The sequence below is a fragment of the Sphaeramia orbicularis genome, chromosome 4, assembly GCF_902148855.1.
Source record: "Sphaeramia orbicularis chromosome 4, fSphaOr1.1, whole genome shotgun sequence".
In the NCBI taxonomy this organism is placed as follows: domain Eukaryota; kingdom Metazoa; phylum Chordata; class Actinopteri; order Kurtiformes; family Apogonidae; genus Sphaeramia; species Sphaeramia orbicularis.
The window spans coordinates 37,420,334-37,448,032 of record NC_043960.1 but is presented as its reverse complement, the minus strand read 5'-3'; the positions used below and the strand labels follow the sequence as shown (position 1 = coordinate 37,448,032).

The following is a 27,699-nucleotide window of genomic DNA, read 5'->3' as shown; positions in this document are numbered from 1 at the left end:
TTGTATATGAATGGAAAACATACTGATGTAAAGTACACATACTGGCAAGTTTTACAGCGCTGTCATAAGCAAAAATGACAAGTACAGTATACTCCTTATACTCTCTTATTTACTGTATGTTTAATTATTTATTCATTTACTTCTTTTTTTTTTTTTTTTAAGTGCTAGAGTCATTGGATCTACACACTCCAGATCACCCTTTTGTGATGACTTCCAAATACATTTTTCTCTACATTTGACTTTTCCTAAGTGGTTTATCACCATTTATGATCATTTTGTTCTCTGCATTGCACTGCATGCTTAAAGTCAGGTATTTTCTTATATTTACTTCACTGATCATGTAGATCAGGGGTATCAAACTCAGCCCATGAGTTTGATACCCCTGATCTATTCGTTCTTATTTTTCGTTCAGGAGCCACATTCAGCCCAATATGACCTGAAGTAAAATATCATTGAAAAAAGAACAATTACATTATGGAAATGTTTACATCTACAAAGTTTACTTAGAAATGTGAACAACCTGAAATGTCTTGAAAAGTAATTTTAATTTTTACAATATTATGGCTCACTTTATCATTTACACATGTGCACTCTAACTTACAGATCACAGTGAATCTATAAATACACAAAACATTTAACCTATAAAGACCCAGTGCTACTTTTGTGGCAGTTTCCCAATGAATTTTTCTCTATATTTAACCTTTCTTAAGTGATTTATCACCATTTATTAAAATATTATCCTCTGTATTTTGTGTTTTTTCAGTGAAAATCAGATATTTTCCTACATTTCATTCACTGATCATGTAGATGTGCATCAAAGCTCATATTAAAGTTGATTGTCATAATATCAGAAACAGAGAAAACTGAAGATAACGTGACTTTTTCAATCAAATATATCATTAACTGAACATAAACCCAGTGTGTCCATCCACTGTCATTGCTCCAACTCCATGGGTTTTACTGGTGAATCAATGTTGTAGAAGATGACAGTGTTTCCATGGTAACTACAGAGACTCTGAACATCCAAATGGGTCATATCTGATGACCATGAAAAGATGACAAACAGCGTTTTACACCAATTATTTACATGTATTGATAGGATTAGTGTATCAACAGGTATTAAGCATTTTAGATCAGTAGATGGTTTTGGTTGCTGGTGGCTGTTTGGGTCTTTATGGGTTAATAACATACAGAATATTGTTAAAATTACACTTACTTGTCCTAAGACATTTTATGTTGTTCATATTTGTTCAGGTTATTCACATTTTTTTGGGAAAAGTTAGCTTTTAAATGTAAACATATTCATATAATTGTACTGTTTTTTTGCACTAAAAAAAGACCAAAATGTGGAGTTGTCATTATTTATAGGTTATTATAATAGTATTTTATTGGTCTGACCCACTTGAGATCACATTGGTCTGCATGCGAGACCTGAAGTAAAATGATCTTGACACTCGAGATTGTTAATATCGTCAGTGTAATTTTTGCATTTCATAAATTTATAACACAGGCTGGACTGGACACTTTGGCAGGCCGGTTTTGGCTCGCAGGCCATATGTTTGACACCTGTGATGTAGATGTTCATAAATGCTAAGAGTAAATTTACATCAGAGAGAAAACTGAAGAAAAGTGAATTTTCAGCTAAATATATCAGTGACAGTGAAAAAATGAGCATCTACAACCACTGTCATTTGTAAATTTTATGTAACTTGATTGGTCAGGCAATATAAAATTGGGGTGGGACAAGATAAACTCAGCTTCTTCCTACTCACATTTCAGGCACAAAGTTCCATTAATGTGTTCCACTGAAATAATTGTGCATTTTGTATAGCATTTTTGTTTGATCTTGGCTTGTTGCTTTCTGTATTCTGGAGTGTAATGTTGAAATCTGTGTTTCCAGATGTTCAGATTTCATTTATCTGTCATCTGCAGATTAACACACAAACGCAATGAATTATTGTGGACAAGCAGAACCAGTCAACTCACTGCTTACAACAATAGAGACACAAGAAAAAAAAAAGTGTAAAATTATATTAGGAAAAAGGTATAAACATTTAGAGAAATATGACTATGCATGTCTAGTGTCTGGAGCTACAAAATGAGAATACAGACATTAACAGATCAGAAGTTCTGATTAGATGGGTGATAATAATATTGCACAGATTTTCCTTTTCCTTTGTTCTTTCGTGTACTTGAAATAATGTTTATCATCATCATGATATAAGGTTCAAGGTGCCTTTATTAATACCCGTAGGTAGATTTGTTCTGCAGTCTGGAGAGGGCATCTCAAACATTATACATAAAAAACATTAAAACCACAAGACACATTCAGGGGACAGATTAAAAACAGTACAGACGAAAGACATGGACAGATACTCCCAGCCGCTCACTGATCATGGTTAAAACAGACTAGAAATAAATAGATAAAAAACAGACTATAATAAATAAAAGTCATCAGATACCACTAAAAATGCCAATATAAAACCTGTTAAAAGTATGATAATTAAAAAAAAAAAAAACCCATCATGATACAATGATATAATACAAGGGACAATACATAAATAAATAAATGATAAATAAGTTAAGATCACATTAAAATAAGCCAGAACCCAAGAATTTAAATAATATTTCATTTTATTTATTTATTCATTCCAATCTAAATGATTGGAAAGGAGCAGGATGAAGAAAACTTATACCTGCCCCTTTCTTAAACCATCTACTTACATCAGATCAATTGCCATTACAGCTATTGCAGTAAACAGTTTACAATATAGTCCATGAGAATAAACAAATCCAAAATCCATCAGTGAAATTATTTCATTACATGTTTTTATAAACCTTCTCTATTCTCCCCTTATACAACCTCTTAAACTGAAAATACCTGTACTGCTCTTCTCTTCCATTGCCAAAGGATTCCACATTGTGACACCCACAACAGAAATACACATTAGCTTTACATTAGTCTGAAACGTTTGCTGTTTAAAATTAAACCTCCTTCTATGTTTTTCATCCTTTGATACTAAAACAAATAATCTCTGCAAATTTGCAGGCAAAAGTTCATTTCTCGGTCTAAAAACAATCAGCAATGTCCTTAATTCAGCTAACTCTTTAATCTTAAACAATCCTGATTTAATAAAAAACGCATTTGTAACATTGTGTGTAATGCACATGTGCAAGTGATAAGTTGAGGCATAATATTGTTAAAATGTAGCTTATTTTTCTTAAGAAATTAAATTTTTTTCTGATTATTCACATCTTTTTTGTGAAAAGATAGTTTGTAAATGTAAATATTTTCATAATTTAATGTTTTTTATTGCACAAAAAATGAAGAGGAAAACTTGGAGTTGTCATTATTTATAGGTTTTTATGCTATTATTTTAATGGTCTGGCCCGCTTTAGATCAAATTAGGCTGAATGTGGCCCCTGAACTGAAATGAGTTTGACATCCCTGTCTTAAGAGAAGTACAATTTTAACAATATTCTGCCTATTACTAAGTGTTTTGTGTGTTTGTAGATCCACTGTGATCTGTCAGTTATAATGTACATGTATAAATAATAAACTGGGGCAGAATATTGTTAAAATTACACTTATTTTTTCAGTTTGTTCATGTTATTCACATTGTTTGAAAGGATAGTGTGTAGATTTAAACCTTTTCATGATGTAAAGTTACTTTCTTCGCTCTTCAACATAAAGTTTGGTGTTGACATTATTTATATATTATTATTTCACTGGTCCGGCCCACTTCAGATCAAATTTAGCTGAATGTGGCCCCTGAACTAAAATGAGTTTGACACCCCTGTATTAGAGGTTCTAAAGCACAGGTGTCAAACATGCAGCCCGGGGGCCAAAACTGTCCCGCCAAAGGGTCCAATCTGGCCCACGGGAAGAATTTGTGAAATGCAAAAATTGCACTGAAGATATTAACAGTCAAGGATGTTCAATCTAAAGTGGTAAACCAGTAAAATACCATCATAATAACCTATAAATAAAAAAAAAACAAAAAAAAGCATTTTTTTTCTTTTTGTTTTAGTGTCAAAAAAGTAAAATAACACAATAACATTTACATTTACAGACTAGCCTTTTACAAAAAATATGAACAACCTGAAATGTCTTAATAGAAGTACGTAGTATTTCAACAATATTCTGCCTCTTATCAAATGTTTTGAGTATTTGTAGATCCACTGTGATCTGTAAGTTGTGATTCACATGTATAAATAATAAAACTGAGGCGTAATATTGTTAAAATTACACTTATTTTTCTTAAGAATTTTCAGGTTGTTCATATTTGTTCATGTTATGTTCAAGTGCGGTTCGTAGATGTTAACATTTTCATTATGGAATTTTCCTTTTTTCACTCAAAAACAGAGAAAACTTTGGAGTTGATATTATTTCTAAGTTCTTACCCTATTATTTACATTATTTTACTGGTCCGGCCCACTTTATTTCATATTAGGCTGTATGTGGCCCCTGAACTAAAATGAGTTTGACACCCCTGTTCTAAAGTCACTATTCACTTTAGATCAGTAGATGCTTGTGTTGTTTAGGTCTTGTAAGGGTTAAAGTCAGAGCAGAGGAACATCTGGCCCAGTGATCCTACAGGACAGGAGGAGTACCAGCTCCATCCAGCAGGGGGCGGTGTGCACCAACAGACGACTCATACAGCGGTGGCGTCTGCATGTAAACTCGGGGAAAGTGATTTTTTTTTTTTTTTTTTTTTAGGTGGCCACTGCAGATTTGTTTTCCGTAGTTCGTACACCAGCGACTCGTTTTAGAGTAGCTAATACGTTCATTTGTTTTTAACTGTGCACTTTTCCTTAAGTTTGTGAGCTTTTGTGACAGTGTGAGGACTGAGTCTCGACGTGGACGTGGTCAGTTGGCGTGTCCCGACTTGGAGTGACGGCTGTGCAGTCCTATGATTCCTCCTAAACAATTTTGCAGTGGCCCCCTTTTTCACAAACTAAATCGCTAAGTTTTGTTGTACATCGTTACCTGTTTATTTCTTCCTTGAAGACTGAAGACGCTCGGGGTTCAAGATGTCTGTAGCGGGCCTGAAGAAACAGTTTTATAAAGCCAGTCAGGTTTGGGAAACTTATGTTTTTTGCTAGCAACTGTCATGTATCGTTAGTTAGCAGCTAGCCTTAGTTAGCATCAAGAGCTAACGGTATACAGTTAGCTAATGTTAGTTAGGCTAATGTTAATGTTTGCTGACAGCAGGAAGCTAACGAGAGAAACCTTTGTGTCAGTGTTTGAAATGTCAGTGTTATTTTTAGTTAGCACTCTGTGTTCTTTTCCAGCTGCTAATGTTAAAAGTACTGGGTGTTTTTCTTAGTTTCACTGTACTTTTCTGGCTTTATCTTTAGCCATGTTACGTTTGAACGCTGCAGATGTTCATCATGTATTACCAAATATCCAAGCACCGTGATTTGTGTTTGTTTTGAGTTATCACAACCAGTAGAGTAACTCCTCAGGTTCAAGAAGTACACAACCTGCGATAAATATTCAGCTGTGTTTGCCAATGGCACTCCCGCTGTGCAAGTCTGATCTCCTAAATTAACAAAGAAAAAAATGGGGAAAACAGAACAATCGAGTCCAATCCTACGGATGAGTTTAAGGATGGATTCGTTTTTGGAATTCCAGTCAAAGTGCGCATTTTTTTTATAGACCAGGCTGTTTCATTTGAGAATGAAAGCAGCGCATTCCCTTGTGACTGGAGAAGAGCCAGTTACCTATTTTCTGGTTGTGTTGGCTTTAGTTAATCTTTAGTGTAGTGCACCAAAACAGTCAGTACTTGAGGCGAAAGCCTTACTAATATTGTACTAGAAATGTCACTGCTCATCTATGAAATGCAAACGTTTCACTCTGCAGAACTGTGTCCTAAAGAAGTGTGAATGTTTTTAATTTAAGCTCTCAGTCCTGGGCGGGGATGGGTAAAAAGATTTTTCAGGCTTTTTTTTTTTTTTTCTTTTTTTCCTCCTACCCCTGCTGATCTAAGCAGGAAAGACATTTGGTTTGTGCCCCAGCTTCCTGTCAGGAACAGACAGATCCCTGGTTGCAGGAGAGGAAAAAAAAGATTTTGAAACTGTCATGTTCAGGCTTTTGGTGTTGACTCTAATGAACATGAACAGTGAAGGTGCTGAGGAAGGTGAAGCGCATGAGGAAGTGACCTGAGGAATGCTGCAGAGAAGGAGATGGAAAGTGTGTGCTTTCCCTTGATTTGACTGCATTGCAGTAGCTTTTCTTGCCAAAACTCCATGAGAGTCAATAACTCTTGACATAGCTCAGATTTTCTCCTCTCAAGGCATGCAGGAAGTTGGCTCTGACATAGACATTGTGCACACGTCCTTGTTTTTTTCTCTTGTACTATCTCTCTTTCCCTGTTTGTTTTTCTGGGAATACCTCTTACACTGAATATTGGTGCTTGTAATTTCACACTGAATTGACATGATTTGAAAAAAAAAAAAAGATGTTATGACTTAACCCTTGTTCTTTTCGTAAAAAAAAAAAAAAAATATCAGACCAACTGCTTGACAATAGAAAGGGACATTCTTGCTATATATCACGAAATATTTTCAACAATAAGTATAGCTTTGTCTTTTATTATTGCTTAGATTTATTTGCAACTCCATTGGTTCTCAAGCACTTCATTGTACACCTTGAAGTAAAAGGGCACCATGTTGTCCAACTGTCATGTCCATTTGTGTGGCTATTTGATGTACATGAGAAAAACATCTTGGGTCGATTCTCAGTTACAGGAATGAATCATCGTGTAATAATCACTCAGCCACAGAAATGCCAAACTGGGAAGTTACCATACATTTTCTGAATATTAATAGAGGTGCATGTGAAAGGCTGATGGCAACAGATTACATGTCCAGCTAATTTGGTTAATGATACATTTTTACTGGTTGGTGATTAGCTGGCACGTCTATAAATGAGGATTATGGTAGTTTTGAGAAAGGGTTGCATCTAATCATCATCACTGTCAATTAATCTGGTACTTATTTTCCAGATTATTCCATTATTTGTGTGGATTTTTAAATAGTCAGAAAATGAAGAAAAATGTTGACCAATTTTTCCTAAAATTTATTGTGCTGTAGGAATTTTGAAAACAAAAAATATCCACATTGAAGAAGCTGGAATCAGAGAATTTAAAGTAGCCTAGTTGTTTTATACTGAAACTGATTAGTTGTTTATCAAAAATAGTTGGCTATTAATTTGATAGTTGACAAATTATAAATAATTGATTAATCACTGCTGCTCTAGTTTAAGATAACTTGTTTACTGGAAACACTCAATAGAGAAACAAGGCACATCACTTCAGTAAAGTCATGAATAACAGATGAGATGATAGTCTGAGTAAACCTAGGCTAAGGCTCATTGTAATGTATAGTACTTACACCAATCAGCCATAACATTCTGACCACTGACAGGCAAAGTGGTGTTAATTTAGATTATTTCTTTACAATTGGACTTGCCAGTGAGTGAGATATATTCAGCTGCAAATGAACGTGTAGCCCTCAAAATCAATGTGTTAGAAACAGCAAAATGGGCAAGGATAGGTATTTGAGCTGCTTTGACAAGGGAGAAATTCTACTGGTCAATTCATTGCATCAGAGCATCTTCAGATCTTGTTGTTCATTCTCAATGTAAAGTGGTTAGTACCAACCAGAAGAGGTAGGTACTAACCAACAACTGGATCTCAACCAATCCAGCATCTATAAGAGCAGACCATTGTCTAATATTGTGTAGGTTCCCCTTTTTCCACAAAACAGCTCTGACCCAAGACTTAGACTCCACCAGACCTCTGAAGGTGTGCTGTGGTATCTGGACCAACAGCCAAATCCTGGAGGAAGAGAGGTGGACCTCCATGGATTGGATTTATTTTTCCAACACCTCCCGTAGAGGCTCAATGGTCCTGAGATTGAGATGTCCTTAGTCTGTACTTTTGGTCTGTACTAACCACTGCAGACCAGGAACCCCCCACAAGATCTGACCCAGTCATCACCGTTACAATATAGCTGTTGTCAAAGACACTCAGTTCCTTATGTTGCTCATTTTACTGCTTCAAGAACTAAATGTTCACTTGCTGCCTAATATATCCAACCTAGTGAAAGGAACCACTGTAATGAAATAAACATTATTATTACCCCTTCTACTGTTAGTGGTCAGAATGTTATGGCTCAGCTGTGTATGTACAATCAAAAGCTGCTAAAATGCACGTTCACCTTTTTATCAGATCCCTTTTTAAAAGGTCATTTGGTCAGATACTTCGGTGAAAACTTGCTTTGATCACACTCACAAACAGCTGTGACCTAGTTTTCAAGTGTCATTGTAAATTTTGCCCTTCTGAATTTTCTTCTGACAGAAAGCCATTTCTGGGAAGCAAGTTTTCTTTGTCTTCTCTTATGACAACATAAATAGCATGCCAAATGAATGCTGTAACTAAGAGACAAGTTAGTTGTGTGAGAAAAGTAGTCGTCGGAATATAAATGTTATTCTTAACTGCTGACCAGCTGATTTTCATTTGCTCTTGATGAAACAGTACATATCTTCATTTGATTGTGACTTAACCCTGCTTCTTTTAGCTCTCATTTAGTATCAAGGCCGTTGTATTCTTTACAGCCTTGGAGTTATCTAAAGTTAAACAAAAGATTTAAACTAGGCTTAGAGATTAAACACTAGCATTTGTCTAATACCTAGTCATTATGATGAAAGAGACATCTGTTTAAGGCTGATCCCAGTGTGTAGCTGCATGCTTTGTTTACACCAAAACTTCCCGGTGCTAACTTTATGTGGATGTTTTTGGACTCCACTGCACTGATCATTTTGAATTTGTAAATAAAATGTTACACTGATGGGAACTCTGTGTTTTCATTAGCAGAGGGAAAACTCACACTTGGAGTTTTGCAGATTGTTGCTGCATATCACTTCTAAAAAGACAAAGACGATGTGACACGATTCTACTAAATCACAGTTGGATTAGTTATGATCTGCCTCAAGGTTTTATTAGGCAAAGCAACGAGACCAAACAAACAGAATATCAAGAACTATAAGAGTTTAGTCTGTGCTCTTATCTGTGTTCAGAGGCAGGAAGTGAAATAGAAGTGTTGTATCTGTACTTGTGACCTGAATCCCCCAAGGCCCCTTTTATGTGTTTTCCACATACACCAAAGAGTCAGCATTAGAATGTGAAGATACAAGACAAAACTCCTTTTCAATCAGTTTCAGATTGACAGAAGTATATGTAGAATCCTTGTGGAAATGTAAGCAATTCTCTAAAAAAAAATGTAGTCTACATGCTGTACTTGAAGCTCTAATTTCAACTGTTTTGACTGCATATTGAACTTGGCTCACACTTTATAATACTCCATACATTTTTCAACAGTCTTTTAATGTTTTGTTATTGCAAAAAACTCCCAACTGCAGGTTAGGTCACAAAGGAAATGACTCAGACTGCTACTGCGCTGTCACGGATACTTGTGTTTAAGCAAAGTAAATGTACAAGCCTGCCTCGGCCCTGTATCCAACCAGAGGAAAGCTAAAACTAGATTAAAATTCAAGACTGCTAATGCATCGCTTCATCACAACCTTTCTTGCTATGCTTACTTACAATGTTGCTCTTAATTTCATCACTTTATTGCAGTTGCTTCAACTAATCCCAATAACTGTTTCTATATGTGTAAAAACACCTGGATAAATCTAACAGAAATGTTGTTCATCTTTCATCTGAAGGCACTAAACCTTTGTCATTATCTGTAATTAATGTGTATAATTGCACAAAATATAGGCTTTGTTTATTTGAGTTATTATATATGTCCATTCTGCTCTGTTCAGTGTTTGCTTACAAAGCTACAAATGCAACTTTTGGCTCCTCTTTTGCTTAGGTGTACTGTATGTGTAGAAAGAAGCTATAAATTACTCCTAATATGAATAGAAAATAACTTATCTTTAATTGCAGTTCTTTATAAGTTAATTCCCAAATTAAATTTCATACCCAGCCTCATTAAACTGCTGCGGTGAAAATTGTGTTTGGAAATAATTAAAGGTAAATACTGAGGTTGTCGCAACTACTCTGTCGTAGTGAAAGTACACGTGTGAAACATTTATTACCATGAAAACATTTAGCTTGCATTGCGTGAATTTGGTTTATTAGTGAACACAGGCACGAGTTGTGGCATAAATCATGAAAAAAAGAAAAGACAAAAACTCTCCATGTGCCGTCTTATTGTTCTGCACAGTGGATCTAGAAGCTTCTCAATGCGTTTGGACATGATGATTATTATTTTACCCTTGGAGCTGGTTGTTTTCTACTTGTTCCACTTGGACAAACTCAGATGTGTGCCTGCACAGCTCATGAACGCAGCAGGGAAAGGATTTTAATTGACTGGACCTTACAGCTGTACGGATTCATTACAAAGCCAGAATAAGTTAAATTAAATTCCAGTCTTCTGTGATCCATTGGTTTGTGCATAAACAGTTTTCAGAAAACATGAAATTTGGCAATCATGAGTCTAAAATAGTTGTACCGCACAGTCACATAGCTACACAGAAGACTGTTTTCCATTTCTTAGACAATTATCTGCCACCTAAAACACATTGCAACATCTAAAATGGAAATACATGTGTTTTGAATTGACATATTTTAGCCCACTTTGCATTTTGTTTTTGCTCACTTAGAAATAGTGATTCACACTGGTCTAATACTGTTTCATCTTGCTCAGTACAAAGTGGATTACATAACACCATTCATGTTGTTTTTCTGTGTGTGACTGCAGTGTTGTCAAAGCAGAAAATGTAGGTGATCTAGCTGATATGCAAGCCTCTGGAGGAGTAAGTAAACTCAAAGGTAGAATGAGTACAACAGATGCCATACTGTTATGTACTGCTCTGCGAGAGAAATAGCCTCGTCATCATTGCAGCCTTGGGTCTCAGAGTGTGGAAGTGCAAATCACATCACTATCACCCCAAATTTTTTTTCCTGCTCAAATGAAAACCTTACGAGCAGCATGGCTTTAATTTGTTGTGTGTTTCTTGCCTTAGTTTTCCTCTCTCTCTGTTTGGCTCTAGATGGTAAGTGAGAAAGTCGGTGGCGCAGAAGGAACTAAACTAGACGATGACTTCAGAGACCTGGAGCGGGTAAGACAGGCATCTTTGTGTGGTCTTAAAAGAACAACATGCTTGGCCAAAGCTGTAAACATATCGCTGTCCTGGCACAACATTCATTCTTCATCTTTCCACCTTATTCCATTGCCTCGTATGACAATGGATGACAAAAAATGCTCCTCAGTTTTCAGAGTAAAATAAGTGTGTGACGCTTTAACATAGAAATAATAACAGCACTACTTGAATGTTCAGTGTATGAGATTTCGAGGGATTTCGGTACATAAATGGAATATAACGTCCATAATTATGCTTCCATGAGTATTCATTTCATTTATATTTATTATATGCAATGGGAGCAGGTTGCCAATCACTTACACTCACTGGCCATCTTATTAGATACACCTTGCTAGTACTGGGTTGGACCCCCTTTTGCTGTCAGACCTGCCTAAAGTCCTTGTGTCGTAGATTCAAGACGATACTTGAAACATTCCTCAGAGGTTGTGGTCCACAGTGAAATGATAACATCATGCAGCAACTGCAGTTTTTCCGGTGGCACATTCATGATGCAAATCTGTTTCACCACAGCCCAGAAAATCATCAAACTAGGCATATTTTTTTGGGCCCATGCAAATTATAGCTGAATTTTACAGTCCTGAACTGACAGGAGAGGCACTCTTTTTGGTCTGCTGTTGCCAATCTGCCTTAAGATTTGACAAGTTGTGCACTCAGATGCTCCTCTGCATACATCAGTCAAAGTCAGTCAGTCACCTTTCTTCTCCATTCTGATGCTCAGAACTATAGCAGTTAATTTTGACCATGTGTACATGCCTAATTTCCTTGTACACATGACAATAAAGGTTACTGTATTCTATTAAATGCTTTGAGTTGCTGCATGTGACTGATCTATACCAAATAAAGTGGCCAGTGAGTTTTATATTGCCATTTTTCTACAGTAGCTCCAAGTGAACTACTTGCGTCTTGTTTTATAGCGGGTGGCATTCAGCATTTGCATAACTGTCCCCACAATGTTTGAATGTAGACCAGAGTTCAGTCCAGAATAGATTCAATTGGTTACCACTAGATTTCACTACACCCTCTAAAGGTTGTAGTGCAATATTTCACACTGTGCACAGATGAGAGAAGTATCCAAGTACGTTTTTTTTTTTACTTTTAACTCTTTATGTTTTGTTTTGTTTATAAATCAGTATTTTCTATGTCGTGTCTTCCCAACATTAAAACCAATTTAAATTTAAATAGACAGGACAGTACCACACTGATCAGTGTATTGATCAGTACATATCACTTCTGACTTAGTTAACACAAAAACAACAAAAAGGTGGAACAAAACAAACAGTAAAGGGAGACTGAATCCAAAAGTATTTTTCTCTGCACTTAGGTGTGAAGTCTTTATTTTACTACAATGTGAGGGTCACTTATCATTACAAATGACCAGTAGTTTTTTAAAATCAACTTTTCACCTGCATATGTGTTTCAGAATCTTTACTTTTTGTTAACTAATTTTATTAATCATTAAGCCCAAACACTGATCACATACAATCATGAACTTTCCTTGACAACAAAGCTCATTTAACATTCTTAGTTACTGTACCAGTTAATTTTCAAGTAGGAAAGGTAGAAAAAACCTGTACTTTTTAACTTTTACTTGAGCATAGAAGGTTGGTCAGCACCTCTGCTTTTATTAGAGTCCTGTTTTACACAAGAATCTGTACTTCTATTCGACTAAAAAGAACACTTATACTTCTGCCATCTCTGACCAAATGTGCTCTTACTGTGTAGAAAGTAGATGTTACCAGTAAAGCAGTAGTGGAAGTGATCTCCAAAACATCAGAGTACCTGCAACCCAATCCAGGTGAGAAGAACACCATGTTTTATCATTTTATGAAAACCTTAATTTAATCCTTCATACTGACATTTGACGCCTTCGTTTTCTATTCCTCCCCAGCTTCAAGGGCCAAACTGTCCATGTTAAATACCATGTCTAAGATTCGTGGTCAGGTGAAGAACCCGGGTTACCCTCAGGCTGAGGGACTGCTGGGGGAGTGTATGGCCAAGTATGGACGTGAACTCGGAGAAGACACTAACTTTGGTAAGATGTGCCTCTGTGCGTGCTCATATCGTGGTTTTGGCTGATAATTTCCTGGCAGAGGCACATCAGTGTTTATTATTATGGGTTATTGGATGTGCATGGCTGTGTGGGTGTGTGTTAAACTTAAAATACTCAAGATTTATACTCCTAAATTTCACTGGAACAGTTTACATAGTGACTCTTCTGAGTACTGTAGTTGAAGTGCTGTGTATCTGCGTGCAGTTTTGTTGGTCCCTACCTGTTTACGTGTATGTCTGGTCTGATCATGATTAAGTAGTGTGGCATGGAGTTATAAATCTCTTCATGTAATGAGTCATTTATCTTTGTGTGGTTCAGGTGGAGCACTGGTAGATGTAGGAGAAGCCATGAAGAGACTGGCAGAGGTCAAAGACTCTCTAGACATCGATGTCAAACAAAACTTCATTGATCCATTGCAAGGGCTGTGCGACAAGGACCTTAGAGAGATACAGGTGATCTGACAACGCTTTTGGTATCTGCAAAACAAATTATGTTGTGTATGTGATGCAAATGGTTTGTCTTTCCTACATTGCACCATGAAAAATACACCAGTCATGGTCAAAAGTTAAAGCCTGGGATATAATGTGCAATTTTGGGCCATTCCACTCTAAAGGTGAAAACTGTAGTGACAGCTTTGGTTGTGGCTAAAAAACAGTGATGGTACGCTGCAGTCCGACAAGGATTGAAAGATGACCATTATCCTGGTCCTGTGACCAAAGACACCAGACACCAACTGCTGTTATGACCTTTGTCTGCCTAACAGACTAAAACAATTCTGCATGTAATGATAAACTGATCAAGGCAACATGCAAGTAGAACAAATACTAACTACAAGTATTCTTTGCAAATTTGGTATCACAAATGGACTTCTTTTCAAGAGTCACAGCAGGGTTCACATTCTCCCAGAGTTCATCGCATTTTGATTTATTTAATTTTTTTTAAATGTATTTTTGTACACATAAATACCACTTTTGTAATGGTGCATTCATTAAGTTAGCTTTATTGTTTATAGATAGATAACATTTGTTGATGATATTTTATTCTTGCACTTTGACTTCTATTGCAGCCTGGGATTCAGTTGGCGTCACTGTACAGTCTGTGTACCCAGATTTATTAAACCCGTGTCACACAGTGTGGCTGAGTGAACTGATAAGACTGCTGAAATCTGTGCCTTGGTTGAATAAAGACAATCACAGATCAGTCAGTGTGAGGATGTGTAAAATACAAAGGATAAAGAGCACGTCACCTGCAGACAGTAGTTTAGATTTTGATTGACACACACAACTTCTGTACATTCTAACACATGAAAAACAAATTAACCAAGGTATCGCTTGTTCCACTTTAGCACCACTTAAAGAAGCTGGAAGGCCGTCGCCTGGACTACGATTACAAAAAGAAGCGTCAGGGAAAAATACCAGATGAGGAGCTTCGACAGGCTTTGGAGAAGTTTCACGAGTCAAAGGAAGTGGCTGAGACCAGCATGTACAACCTTCTGGAGACTGACGTAAGACAAGATACTGTTATGTGTTCATAAAGTGCCATAACTGTTTTCAGTCAGAAACTGTCCTTCCTGAATATATTGTTCCAAAATTAAACCTTTTTTCAAATATATTTGAAAAAGGAGAACTTTTAGAACTTAAATATTCATGAAAGACAGAATTGAGTGCCACAAAGCAGTGAGGGGACCATTGTAAGTGAAATAAATGGAAGATATTTAAGTAGTAAACACTTTCTAAGTCATTACAAAATGCTAATAAATCAGTTACAGTTTAGTTGTTACACATTTATTCAGGTTCACTGCTGGTTCAGATGGTTAGGTACCTCAATTGTTCTAAAATATAATACATCACTATTCATTTATCTGTACCCCACATGAACTTGGTTCATAATTCAGATATACAGCACTATTAAAACCATCAGTAAGATGTGACCAACCCTAATATGCATGTATAATATTTACCGACAGTTCAGAGGATGACTGCAGTTGTTTTTAGCCTGAATTATTAACTCATATATTATCATTGTTACAGCATGAAAAATGTCAACATTTGACTAGGTTTCACTGGACAGGACTCCAGAGTGTGGCTGTTTTACTTTCACAGCATCAGGGTTCCAAATCAAAACATTAAAAAACCACAGTGTGTCTAAGAAGCACATTCTGTGCGGTGAGAGGTACGTGGTCAGCAGAGCGGTCCCCTCCCCACAGCATTTCACTGTTAAACAACAGCAGTTCAGTATTTATGGAACCGCATTACTATGGACGTGTGGTGTTTGTTCATAAAGATGTTCATTAAAGTCTGTTAATTCTGAAGTGAGTTTTGAATAGACAACAGACAGTTAATAATGGGAAACTATATCACAGCTAGTGTTAACATGTTTTAAAAATCTGCTTGCAAATTTTGCAAATATGTAAATGAAAACATTATTTGCACCACTAAAGAGAGCTATTCTGGAGCCCTGCTCTAGCTTTGGATGGCTACTGCCCAACGCACACCCACAAAACAAACATATACTCCATTAGTTACAGCTGTGAAGAATGAAGAAACATGCCTGTTGAGCACAATATCCACTGAAAGGTAACATATCTGTAAATAGCTGTAGTTTGAATATGTAGTCACGATTGTGGTTGGTTTGGGAATTACAGCATGTTTGCCCTGTATGTAAGTATGGGTGTACACACCTGTAAATATGTGTTACAATCACAGTAAGCTCTGCTCTCAAGTAAAAACTGTAGATTTGTTTGTCAAATTTAGGAAGATGATACTCATGTTAAAACATAATTACAACCTCAACTCTGTAGTGTAAAGCATATGTGTAATCTGAAGGAACCCTGTTTGTTCATTTTTAGTTAGTGTTAAGTGGAGTAAACATGTTGCTAAGTTGCTATTATGTAACCAGTTTCAGTGTTTTATGATGTATTTGTATTTAACATAATAAAAGCTTATGACATAAGCTTAAGTCCAGCTGATACAAGTGTTGAATCATTGGAATGACTCATGAGGTAACAATAGTAAGGTGACACAGGTTAAAGTGTGTAATGTGTGTGTGTGTGTGTGTGTGTGTGTGTGTGTGTAGATAGAGCAGGTGAGCCAGCTCTCGTCTCTGGTGGAGTCCCAGCTGCAGTACCACCGACAGGCCGTTCAAGTACTGGAGGAGCTTTCTGACAAACTCAGAGACAGGTGCAGCTCTGAAAACAAACACACACACGCTAAAACAATGCACCTTACTGTGCAGCACTTTGTCTAGCCTCATTTCACTGAAAGTTTGTGACATAAAACCTCATTTGGTGAACAACATGAAGGTTTTAAGATGTAAGGCTCTCACTTAATGTCTTTCTGAATAGGATGAATGACGCTCAGTCTCGACCAAGACGTGAATACACACCCAAACCCAAACCTATCTTTGACTATGGAGACAACAACCATTCAAATGGTGGATACTCATCTTCAATTGCCCCTCCACCATCTCGCAACTCAGGTAAGAAACCACAGATGTTTCATAGGTCAATAACTTAACCTGGTATGATACTCATTGAATTCTTTCGAGACCTATGTGTTTTCAGCCTTTACTTTACTTTTACGATTAACCACTATGTCAGAATTATTGGAGACTGTATTCCTGACAAAAGAATTAAGAACTATTTAATTTTTATCCTTAAAATAGCATTGATCTCAAATAAGGCCAGACAATGTGATGTTCGTATATCATGGAAGATCTTAATTTAAAATCTTAGAATTGTACAGATTGCATAAATAAACTAGAAGCACTCGGAGAGCGCAGACCTCCGCCAAGGCTGATCAGTGCCCCCCGTGGGCCCCCCCACCCCCGATCACCACCAAAATTTAATCATTTCTTCCTTATCCCATTTCCAACAAACCCTGAAAATTTCATCCAAATCTGTCCATAACTTTTTGAGTTATGTTGCACACTAACGGACAGACAAACAAACAAACAGACAAACAAACAAACCCTGGCAAAAACATAACCTCCTTGGCGGAGGTAATAACATTGCTGTCCAAACATTCCTATTAATACTATTACTCAGCAAGACCATTGTATTTAAATTGGTTTATTGTTATAATTTGGTTAAGATGTTTGGTGAACTACAGGAGTTTGTGTAATGCGTTGTTTTTCTGCCACCAAGGATATGACAATAAAACAACAACGTCAGATAGTAGCTGCATTAACTCAGGAGCTTTCTTTAACATTTCAAGCAAATTAAAGGCAAACTTTTGAAAAGTCACATAAACCCAAACAAACAAAATGCAAATTAAGTGCTTTTCCATAATCTGGTTGGGAGCAAAGAGTCGACACAACAGATGAAGCATAGCATTCTGTCTGTGCTTTCTAAATGAATTCGCTGTGATTGTTTTCCATGGATGAGACCGAGGGGTAATTTGTTGTCTTCACTGTCTGTTGTTACTACCAGACATGTCTTAATGCGTTCTGGGAAGAAGACGATGGGGATCAGTGCAGCATCATTTATCTGCAAGAAGTGTTACCATCCCCCATTATCAGTGTTGGGAGTAATATGTTACAAAAGTAATGCATTACAGTAACGGATTACTTTTTTTTAAATTCTCTTTTTATTAGGATTTTCCATGGTTCACATGTTTATTCGAATAACAATTCATCATTCTCATCCATTCATCAGAAAATTACAACTGAATCACACAGCGATACCTCTGTGACCACAGACACAGACAATGCGGATAAGGATGTTTGGTTGATTGGTCCTCCCTCAGCAATACAAAAGATGTCATTTATACAATACAAAATTAAGAACTAAACTCCCTAGAACAGGAATGCTGGGGTGCACATTTGTGATATTTAAAACTTAAAAGAAAAAAAAAAAACATCCATAGAAAAGGGTTAAAATGGAAAAATGGGGTGAAATGGACATAAGACATGGCCTTAGATAAATGATGGTCGAACTGGTGTGACATATCTAATCCATCTTTCTAAAAATAGACCTTGTAGTCTTATTGCAAAAGTAATTCTTTCCATCTTAAAAATGTCATAAATGATGTCAATCCACTCCTCCACTGTAGGTTTTTTCTAGTTTTAGCCACTTTCTTGTTATGGCTTTCCTACAAGCAGCACTTAAAATCTGAAGTAAATATTTGTCATTACAGGAGACATTTTCTGATGGTAAAACTCCTAAGTATAATGATACAAACTCAAAAGGAATGTTTGTCTGGAATACTTTTTGCAAAATTTTCTAGATCTCCTGCCAGAAAGGGAACACTATTGAACAAAACCAGAATATGTGCAAAGGATTTGTCTCGAGACATCCACATTGTCTTCAGCCTATAGCTGAACTGGTATAGTGTCTTTTTTGAGCTGGAGTGATGAAAAATCTAATAAGGTTTTTCCAGCAAATCTCTCTCCATATTGTTGAATTAGAAATTTTCTATTGTATCTCACATAAGTGTTCCCAAAACTCAAAACTAAATATGTTTTGCTGTACGCAGTATTGTAAGGCATTACTCATCAATTTTCAGTAATATTTTACTCAGTACATGTTTGATAGTGCTTGCATTACAACTCACTTTTCGACCATAATTTAATTGCTCAAATGAAAAAAAAAAAAAAAAGCAAGGCTGTGAGACCTTAAGGAATCAAAATTGTGGCAGGAAAGTTCTATTCCCTGTTGTTGTTCAGCCAATGGGCAAAGATTGCAGAAGACAGTACATTAGTCACATGGACGTATGCTCATTACTAACCCTAACCCTCTTTTCAAGAAGCTAGTTAGCATGATTCCTTTGATCAGCAATGACAAGGTAACCTAACGTTTATATGACTAATTAGAATTCTTTATCAATTGCGGATTTATTTACCGGTGTCCTCAGCGCTGTGCCCCTCATTTGAATAAATAAAATGTTGAACTACTGTGGATGCGCCATTTATGATAACTCTGTATGTAACTCAGAAGTAATACAGGAGTCATGTAACACATTACAGTTCTGAGACTGTAATATTGTAAGGAATTACTGTATTACAGTTTGGAAGTAACTTGCACAACACTTCCCATTATGCACATAAACTATTAATAAAAAACTCAACTGAGTGTGAAAACTTGGCCTAAAACACAATGTTAGTGAGGTTATTATGATACGTGTAATAATATTTTTAGTGCTTTAAGAAACTGTTCAGACAAATTAGAGCAGACTGGTCATATTGTAGATGATTAATAGAAAACACTGCAGCTCATACAGATGTGTGGCACACAGTTAAGAATTTACGGACAAGCGTTTACTACATGAGTGTGCAGAGCTGTTTTAGGTTTCCTCTACATATTACCCACTATGTAATTGCAATTTGTCCTACATGATTGACTTTTTAATCAACTACCAAAAAGCCATCACGCTACAGCCTTAGTCCTCAGAAATTAAAAAAAAAAAAAAAAAAAAAAAGCGTACAATGAATTGGTTGTAACTTTCCTACATGTTATAAGAGGTGACTTACGTGGTGATTCGGATTATGGCTCATGATTTTACCTCAAAATGTTATCATATGATACAATCACAGCCAGATCACCCTGCCCTGTTCTCAGAACAATGTGAGACATGTGTGAAAAGTTACAAAGACAACAGAGAATCCATCTGTTTTCTACACACACAAAAACGCTCTAATGTGACAAAGTAAAATGATGTAAATACACTGCCAACGTTGCCAACATAACTACTCAAAATGTGCAGTCAATCAGTGACGTAGATCAGAAATATGTGAAATGCATCCTTTGTGCTCTTTCTCCCCCATAGTCTTGTTGAGGCGTTGTTAACGGTGGCCTGCGATGAATGTTTGAATGTCAGATGCAATGTTGTAGACCATGAGAAAATGGAAGTGTGTGTCTGTGTGAGGGGGAGGGGTATGTGTCATACATCGGTATACTTGTGTGTGTGTGTGTGTGTCCTGCCTTGTCACTTGGCTGGCCTTTCTCCAACTGACCTTGTTCCTCTTTCCTTTGAAATCGTCAGAGCCATCATTTCACTTGGCCAGATTGTCCTTTCGGAAGCCCAGATTGTGTGAGTCAGATTGTGTGTGTGTGTGTGAACCGTTTGTGATTTGTCTTTTTTTTTTTTTTTTTTTTTTTTCTTTTGTGGTTTCGTAATGGTCCACTGTGTTTGTCCAGTTTCCGTTGTGATGTGTAGGAAGTAGGATATGAGATGCCTGCCACAGTTCCAACACATAAGTGATTTTTGGTGCATGTGTATTTTGCACACAGTGTATAAAATCCACATCCTGTCTTGTAGATCGTGTCTGCTATGTTACTTCTTATAAGTTCTGAACAGCTGTGCAACGATGGCTTAGTCACATTAGATTTACCACAGTCATATATAACACACACATTTACAGGAACAGTGTGGATCATCTTACTTTGACGATGAAGGAAGCGTTATATCAAGTATGATTTACCAAATATATTAACTATTGCACAATATGATCATTAAGAGGAAGACAAATTTAGCAGATTCCACCTGTAATTATGTTTCTTTTAGTTCGTGTTGCTTTGTTCATTCTTGTTTTTATTTAGTTTCAGAGGTTTTCTTTAAGTAGAATTACCATGTCAGCATTAGGTGGATCTCCACATTGTACTGTTGACAGTTTTTATTAAGTTTTTACTGCTCTTTCTAAACATAAATATTTCTACTAAGTAATGTGTTAAATGTTCAGTTTTTCCTTTTCTTTATAGTGTTTATTGTGTTTTTTTCCTACTGCTGTAAACCAATGAAGAGTGGATTCCCTGTCTCTAGCATTCCCATTGCAGCCTGTAGGGTTAACGTGACACAATGAGAAAATTGTTTGGAGACAAAAAAGGATAGTTTGTCTGTTGGTGGAGCTGTACTGTCGTCTGATGTATGTGAGGTCACAGAGCAACAGATAAATAGAGGAAACGGTAGAAACAGAAGCAGTCACTACATTTACAAGAACACTGTTATTACACTGTTAATTTGATATGGGTCATGTAAGCAGCGTATTCTGTACGGAGTGTAATGGAGTATCTGGGATATAGTGATAATATTCAGGTTTTAGGACATGAAAGCAGAGCAATCACTATATCTACGTTTGGGTTTTTACTGCTGGTTGCAACACAAAACTCAGTGTTTACAGTCAGCCAGGCTAGAGACAAAGATCATCTCTAATCCAGATGCATTCACAAAAGAATATGTCACATTTCTGGTTGGAAACAGAAACACACATTTACTTCATCAAAGAGGTCAACAGGTTTTTGGATTTGCATGAATATTGAAAACTAAAGGAGGCTCTGATTGAATCAGTCGAACATCTTCCACCAATGGGGTAAAAGAATCCTATTTTTAATCAGGGTATGAACAGCTGCATGTGAACAGGAATATTAGTGGGTACTCATTTTCTTTATTCATGTAAATTAAAGAAAAGAAGGAATATCGTCTTTTTGTAAATGTGACTGGTGTCATGAGGAGTGACTTGTGGTCAAAGATTCTCCAGGTCAGTTCCCATGGACATGTTTGTACATTAAGACTACTAGAGGCATTGTACCCGTGGGGCCATTGTACGATAGCATGATAAGTAGAACTTGTCTGCCACCACTATCCATTTGTAAACTACCATTTAATCATGCATTGTGTAGTTATTAATTTGAGCCAACATGTAAGGCATGAAGGGAAGAGCATGTATTTGTTTGGCCTGTCAAGCATGATTAAATTCATACAGCGGTAGTGAACTGCAGCCTTGACATTTTAGCATCATCTGCTAGCTGTAGAAATTTCATCAACGGCAGCATAACCACTTCCGAAAATGGAGTATGGCGGCAGGGATGAAGAATTCAAAGTAGAGAGAGGCTAAAATCACCCAGAATACCTCACAACATTTGAATACAGACATGAAATTGTGCCTAGTAGATAGTGAGGTAATGTTTCTATTCGTTTGGCGGCGATTGGGCCTGTGAAGGCTGAAGAAAATCCATACAAACGCCCTCCTGTGCTGCAACATCGATCGATCGGACACAGAACGTGCATTATATAGTAGGATGTTTAAGGTGATTTCTTCATGCCACATACTAATGTATTACTAACCTACATACATAAGTAATGTATGAGGTGTGATGTTTATGGTGTGCAGTGGGACGGCCTTTTCCTTAAACTGACACTGTTGCTGTTTATCACTGTACATGAGAGCATCCTTCATGTACTGTTGTCCATAAAGTTGGAATAATTTTGTTTTCAGACACATTCCTCTTTTTATTCTTATTTTTATGCATCAGTAATGACCTTAAACTGAGTCCCAGTTACACTTCAACTATCAAGAATAATTCACATTGTCAGGATCATTTCACGAGAAAAGGCCAAAATATTTTATTCCAACTTTAAAGGTAACATTGTAGGATAAATGTGCTTTTTCTCCCTCCGCCTCCATCTTATTCCTCTCATCCCTGTGTTTTGTCAGCCCCAGAGCAGCCGAGCTGTAAGGCTCTGTACGACTTCGACCCCGAGAACGAGGGCGAGCTGGGCTTCCACGAGGGCGACATCATCACCCTGACCAATCAGATCGACGAGAACTGGTACGAGGGGATGCTGAACGGCCAGTCGGGGTTCTTCCCCCTCAACTATGTAGAGGTGCTCGTCCCTTTGCCACACTAATACCAGGGTAGAGCTCAGGAGAAGACTGACGAAGAGGAGGAGGAGGAGGAGCAGAGAGAGAGAGGAAGTAGTGGTACAGTAGTAGTGAGGGAGGAGAGTGAAGCCAAGGGATGGGTGGATTGTAGAATATTTCACCTTCAGCTCCAACATCATCATCATCATTGTGGAAAAGCACTCCAGATGAGAATTTCCACCTGTTTTACCAGAAGATAAAAGGATCCAGATCAAGATGGACACAGAACGCCATTACCTTTAATCCAACAGTTAACAACCAACCCACAACAAATGAAAAGAGAATTAGTGTTAAATCTGGTCACACTTTTGACTTCAGTGACACATTTACAGTGTATCATCCTCTGTGTCAAACTGGAAACTGAGACCTCTGGGTGAGTTAATGTTTAACATGACTGAACTCTTCTAAATCCTGTTCCCTTCGAGGACTATGGCTCATCTCGTGATGCCACCTGCTGGCACAACCAAGAATTACTTTTATCTAAACTCATACAGAGCCACATGACTAAAAATGTAGGTTGAAAAGAGAAAAAAAAAGTGCTGTTTCATATTTTGTAAAGAGAAACATTAGCTTTCTTAAGTCTCAGATTGGTAATTCAGGCCATTTTCAGGTTCTGGCCTATTTGTAATCCTCTGTGTCTAAGATGTCCACGGATGGGAGCTTCACAATGTGATAACTGGTCGTTCCTTTCTGTTGTTTCAGTATTTGATTTAGTCTCAGCTTCATAGTTAAGGAGTAGATGTGCTTTCTTAATATGTGTGAAATGTTGTAATTTGCACCTTGGTCCTCAGATGAGATTGATGAGTGTGTGACAGACTTGCTCCACCTTGACACACCAACCCAAAGTTAAATGCAGACGTTGCACCTTTTTGTCACTTAAGGCAGGCGTGTGTTTGTTGACTACAAATGCTATTTTTTTAGTGATTGTTGGCTAGTCTGTTTGATAGAGAGCCAAAAAGTCTGTATGAAATGCAATAGCAGCGTCGTGTGCCTGTTTGTAAACTGCTAACTCTGTTACAGCCATATTTTCACGTGGGCCTCATTTAGCTTCTTCCTTTATTTGATCCCGTTAACCCTGCGGTGCCTGCATAGACGAACGCTGCTGGCGGCGGCTCTGTCTTCAGTGCGTTGTGAACCTGTTTCTGTCTGCCCTTACGTCTTTGACAATGTGAAACTCATCTGTGCATTTATCTGAAACATCGTCTGACCCTGTGGTTCCGATCGTTCACAACGGTTGTGATTAGATTTACCGACCGTGAGCGGAGTAGACGGGTGTGTCGCTGTTTGCTCGATCTGTTAGGACAAAGCTGGACTCGTGTTCTGGATTCAGCCACAGCGCACGCCTGCAGATGGATTTTAATCCAACATAACACTGTAAGAGGGAAAGACCCACGGCCTGGATCACAAAGCTGCTCCACCAGACCCAGGATCAGTTTCTGTTCCCCGCTTCGACTAAACCAAACATTTACAGTCACATCAAATGATATCATGAAGGTGGTTATCGACTCACTTTGTTGACTCGGGGTTTCTGACACATTCAGATGGAAGGGGTGGAGCTGGCACCACGGACAGGTTTAGAGCCACGTATTTCACACAAGAACAAACCAATTCTAAACAGATATGAGTTTAACTACAGGACAAGTGTTGTAAATCTCTGTGAATATTAGCAATAATATTTCACCGAGGCAGGAGTTCATCAGGCTGTAATTACAGACGTTTGTTCTGTTAAATGAATGTCCTCTTAATCTTTGAGTTCAACTGAGTAAATATGAAAACAGAACAAACCACTACAAAGACTTTCTAATATTATGAGGGCAGCCTGGCCAAAATAAAAAGTCTCACTCTACTATTTCATTGTACTGACTTTACTACATGCATCTACTGTGGCATCTTTTGATAAACTTATACGACATTTATATTTGTCATTTTATAGACACATAACATTACTGACCCTAGACGTGACCACCTGATCATAACACCACACTGTAGTCACAAGGCATGATGGGTAATCATGTCACAGTCTAATCTGTATGCTCTTTATCAAACTGGTGGTTATTTAAGAAATGAGAAGAAATTACACTGGTCTGCAATTTTTTAGAAATGATTTGCTTCAGAGATTAAATGTGCTAAATGTTACGTATTTTAATAAGATTAATTGGAAAATAAATGACAAAAGTGCCGGTTTGCTGATGTTTTCAAGGTATAAGATTAAGTGTTATTGCACATATATATTGGTTTATGTACATTTATATAATAGTTTTATAAATCTTCCACTAAATAGAACCTGTAAAGTGAATGTATTCTAATGTGCAGACAGTGTTTTGAAGTAGATCTTGTAGCTCTGAGACAAATATTCCTTTTGAGTCAAACCCATTCTCTCATTAATTCTTGAATTTCACATTTTGACCCAAGGCTGTATCTTGGAAAGTTCAGCCAACCAGCATTTTTTACTTGATTTTTCTTTATCAGTGACTTGTGGTAAAATTTCATTACTTTTATTCTGGAAGCATTTTCCTTACAGACCAGTGATAGCCAATGGAAGGATCTGAACTAGTTCAAAGCAGGTAGAGACTCTGATTTTTATCACTATACAACAGAAAAACACAGGGTTAAAAGGGTGTAAATATCCCTCTCCCTCCGCAGCAGGTCGCGGTTACCATGGTGATTAACCCCAGTAAAATGTAAACCACCTTCATGATACTGAAAACCCAGGGCTGAACCAGAACTTACCTCACTGAACTCTTAGTCCTGCTTCGTGATCCAGGCCCCTGGAGTGAAAGGGAAACCATCAAGGGAAAAAAAACACTGTAAGCTCTAGAGGTAGTTGGATTCATTTGGAAAAGGTGTTTAATTAAAAATTAATCCTATCCAAATATTAAGCGATTTCTGAAATGTCTAAAAGAAATTAGGTTTAATTGTGGAGATATAATGAATTGTGTCTTCTTCATTTGCAGCATTTTGCTTTTTTATTTACTCAGTCCCTGGTTTGTTTGTTTGTTTGTCCGTCACTCCACGCTGCCAACCCCCGCCCCAGCTCCTCCGTTTGGTCTTTGTCTCAATATGTTTACATCTCTGATCTTAAAAAGAAAATAGAAAAAAAACATTTCAATGCTTGTATCAAGTTCAGGGAAAAGTTGGAGGACTGTAGGAGGTGTCATCTGAATCACACTTTTGTTGTTTTAGTGCCTTTGGGAAAGAAAGGAGAGAAAGTACCAGAACTAATACAGAAACCAAAATCTAACCTAGCTACTTAGAAATAAAAGGAAAAAAAAAAACTGGTTGAGAATTTCTTTTCTACTTATGGTTTTATCTCTAGCCATGGGCACTTTTATATGTAAGGACTGAATGCATGTCGTGTGCATATTTCTGCACATTTCAGACACTACAGGTCATTTCATAGACGTTTTATGTTTAATGCAGCAGAACACCTTGAGTAGATTTTAATCCACCTTTAAAATGTCCCAGTGATTTCATTTTTTTTAAAGGGCTATGTATTTGTTTAATCAGTCTTAAATGCTCTTTGGACAGCGTTAAATCATTTTGGCTCAATAGTATTATTTTTTATATACAAGACCTAAAACATGTTAAATTAATCTTTGCATGTAGTCCTATACTATACCTTGTAAATGTACGTCTTAGATTTCAGTTGCCTTTTTACTTTTGGTATGAGTACAGACGTTAACCACAATATTTTGTCTATTATCAAAGTATTTGTACTTGCTTCTTTTTCTTGTCTCCCATTGACCCTTTTCCCTTCTTTCAATAAATAAAAAGGAAAGAAAAATACTTAATCGTTGCTTTTATTCACTCAGAAATTAAAGAATTGTTGGTTTTTAATGCATGAAAATGCACATGTAATGTAACTTGTATTCAAGTATTGCACTTAGGTACTTGTACACTAAACTTGTATAAACCTTACATTTAAAGCCTTTACAGACACAAATATTGCACTTTTTATCCATTTTTCCTTTTTTTGTTTGACATTCTAGTTCTGTTTAGTTTTTGACCTTCTTCCTGTCCAGTAAAAATTAAATGTGCTGATTCTAGATGTTTTTGTCAAGGTTTTTAGCTCACCAGCTGATAGGATATAAGCTGTTGTGAAGGCGCTGTGTCCAATGCTGCCTTCTTCCTTGGAACAATTCACAGTTTTGAGAGATTTACATTTTCGAATTTTTTAAATATCAAAAATTTGCCTTTACTTACAACAGTCCATATTTTGATGGTTTATAACATGGAAATGGTTACAGATATCAATATAGTTACTATTTAGCGCTGATAGGAAGTCATATATGGACTTTCATTTGGGTCCATGACCTTTGAGCTTCAATGGCCTTGGCACGTCAAACTCATAGTCATCAATGTCTACATTTCAACAATCTTCTCCAAAACTACTGGTCGGATTCATTTCAGATTTTTTATGCAACTTCCTTGGGACAATGTCTGCAAAGTTTATTCACAGTTTTGAGAAATGTTGATTTTTAGATTTTTTTGACAGACTTCTGAAATATTAATAACCTGCCTTTATTTATAATGGGCCATATTTTGATGGGTTCTCGTACTCGTACTTGTATTCATCTTCATCTGCTTATCTGGGTCCGGGTCGTGGGGGCAGACAGCCTCAGACAGTCCTCTGCCCAACCACTTCCACCAGCTCTTCCAGGGGAATCCTAAGATGTTCCCAGGCCAGCCAAGAGATATAATCCCTCCAGCGTGTCCTGGGTCAGCCCTGAGATCTCCTCCCGGATGGATATGCCCAAAACACCTCCACAGGGAGGCATCCAGGAGGCGTCCTCACTAAATGTCCAAACCACCTCAACTGGCTCCTCGTGACATG

At 37.1% G+C, this 27,699-nt stretch overlaps 1 protein-coding gene across 2 annotated transcripts; it reads left to right on the top strand.

The window, feature by feature from the left end:
• Window positions 1-4,688: 4,688 nt before the first annotated feature.
• sh3gl1b (SH3-domain GRB2-like 1b) lies at window positions 4,689-23,392 on the top strand. Of its 2 annotated transcripts, XM_030132788.1 has the most exons (10): window positions 4,689-5,079; window positions 11,069-11,137; window positions 12,902-12,974; window positions 13,068-13,211; window positions 13,548-13,681; window positions 14,575-14,733; window positions 16,305-16,408; window positions 16,573-16,706; window positions 20,210-20,257; window positions 22,659-23,392. In XM_030132788.1, the coding sequence occupies exons 1-10, from the start codon at window positions 5,035-5,037 to the stop codon at window positions 22,850-22,852; spliced, it is 1,104 nt and encodes a 367-aa protein (XP_029988648.1). In that variant the 5' UTR covers window positions 4,689-5,034; the 3' UTR covers window positions 22,853-23,392. The 2 variants fall into 2 exon arrangements, with proteins under 2 accessions (XP_029988648.1, XP_029988647.1); XM_030132787.1 differs by lacking the exon at window positions 20,210-20,257 and having other exon boundaries at window positions 4,694-5,079.
• Window positions 23,393-27,699: the final 4,307 nt, after the last annotated feature.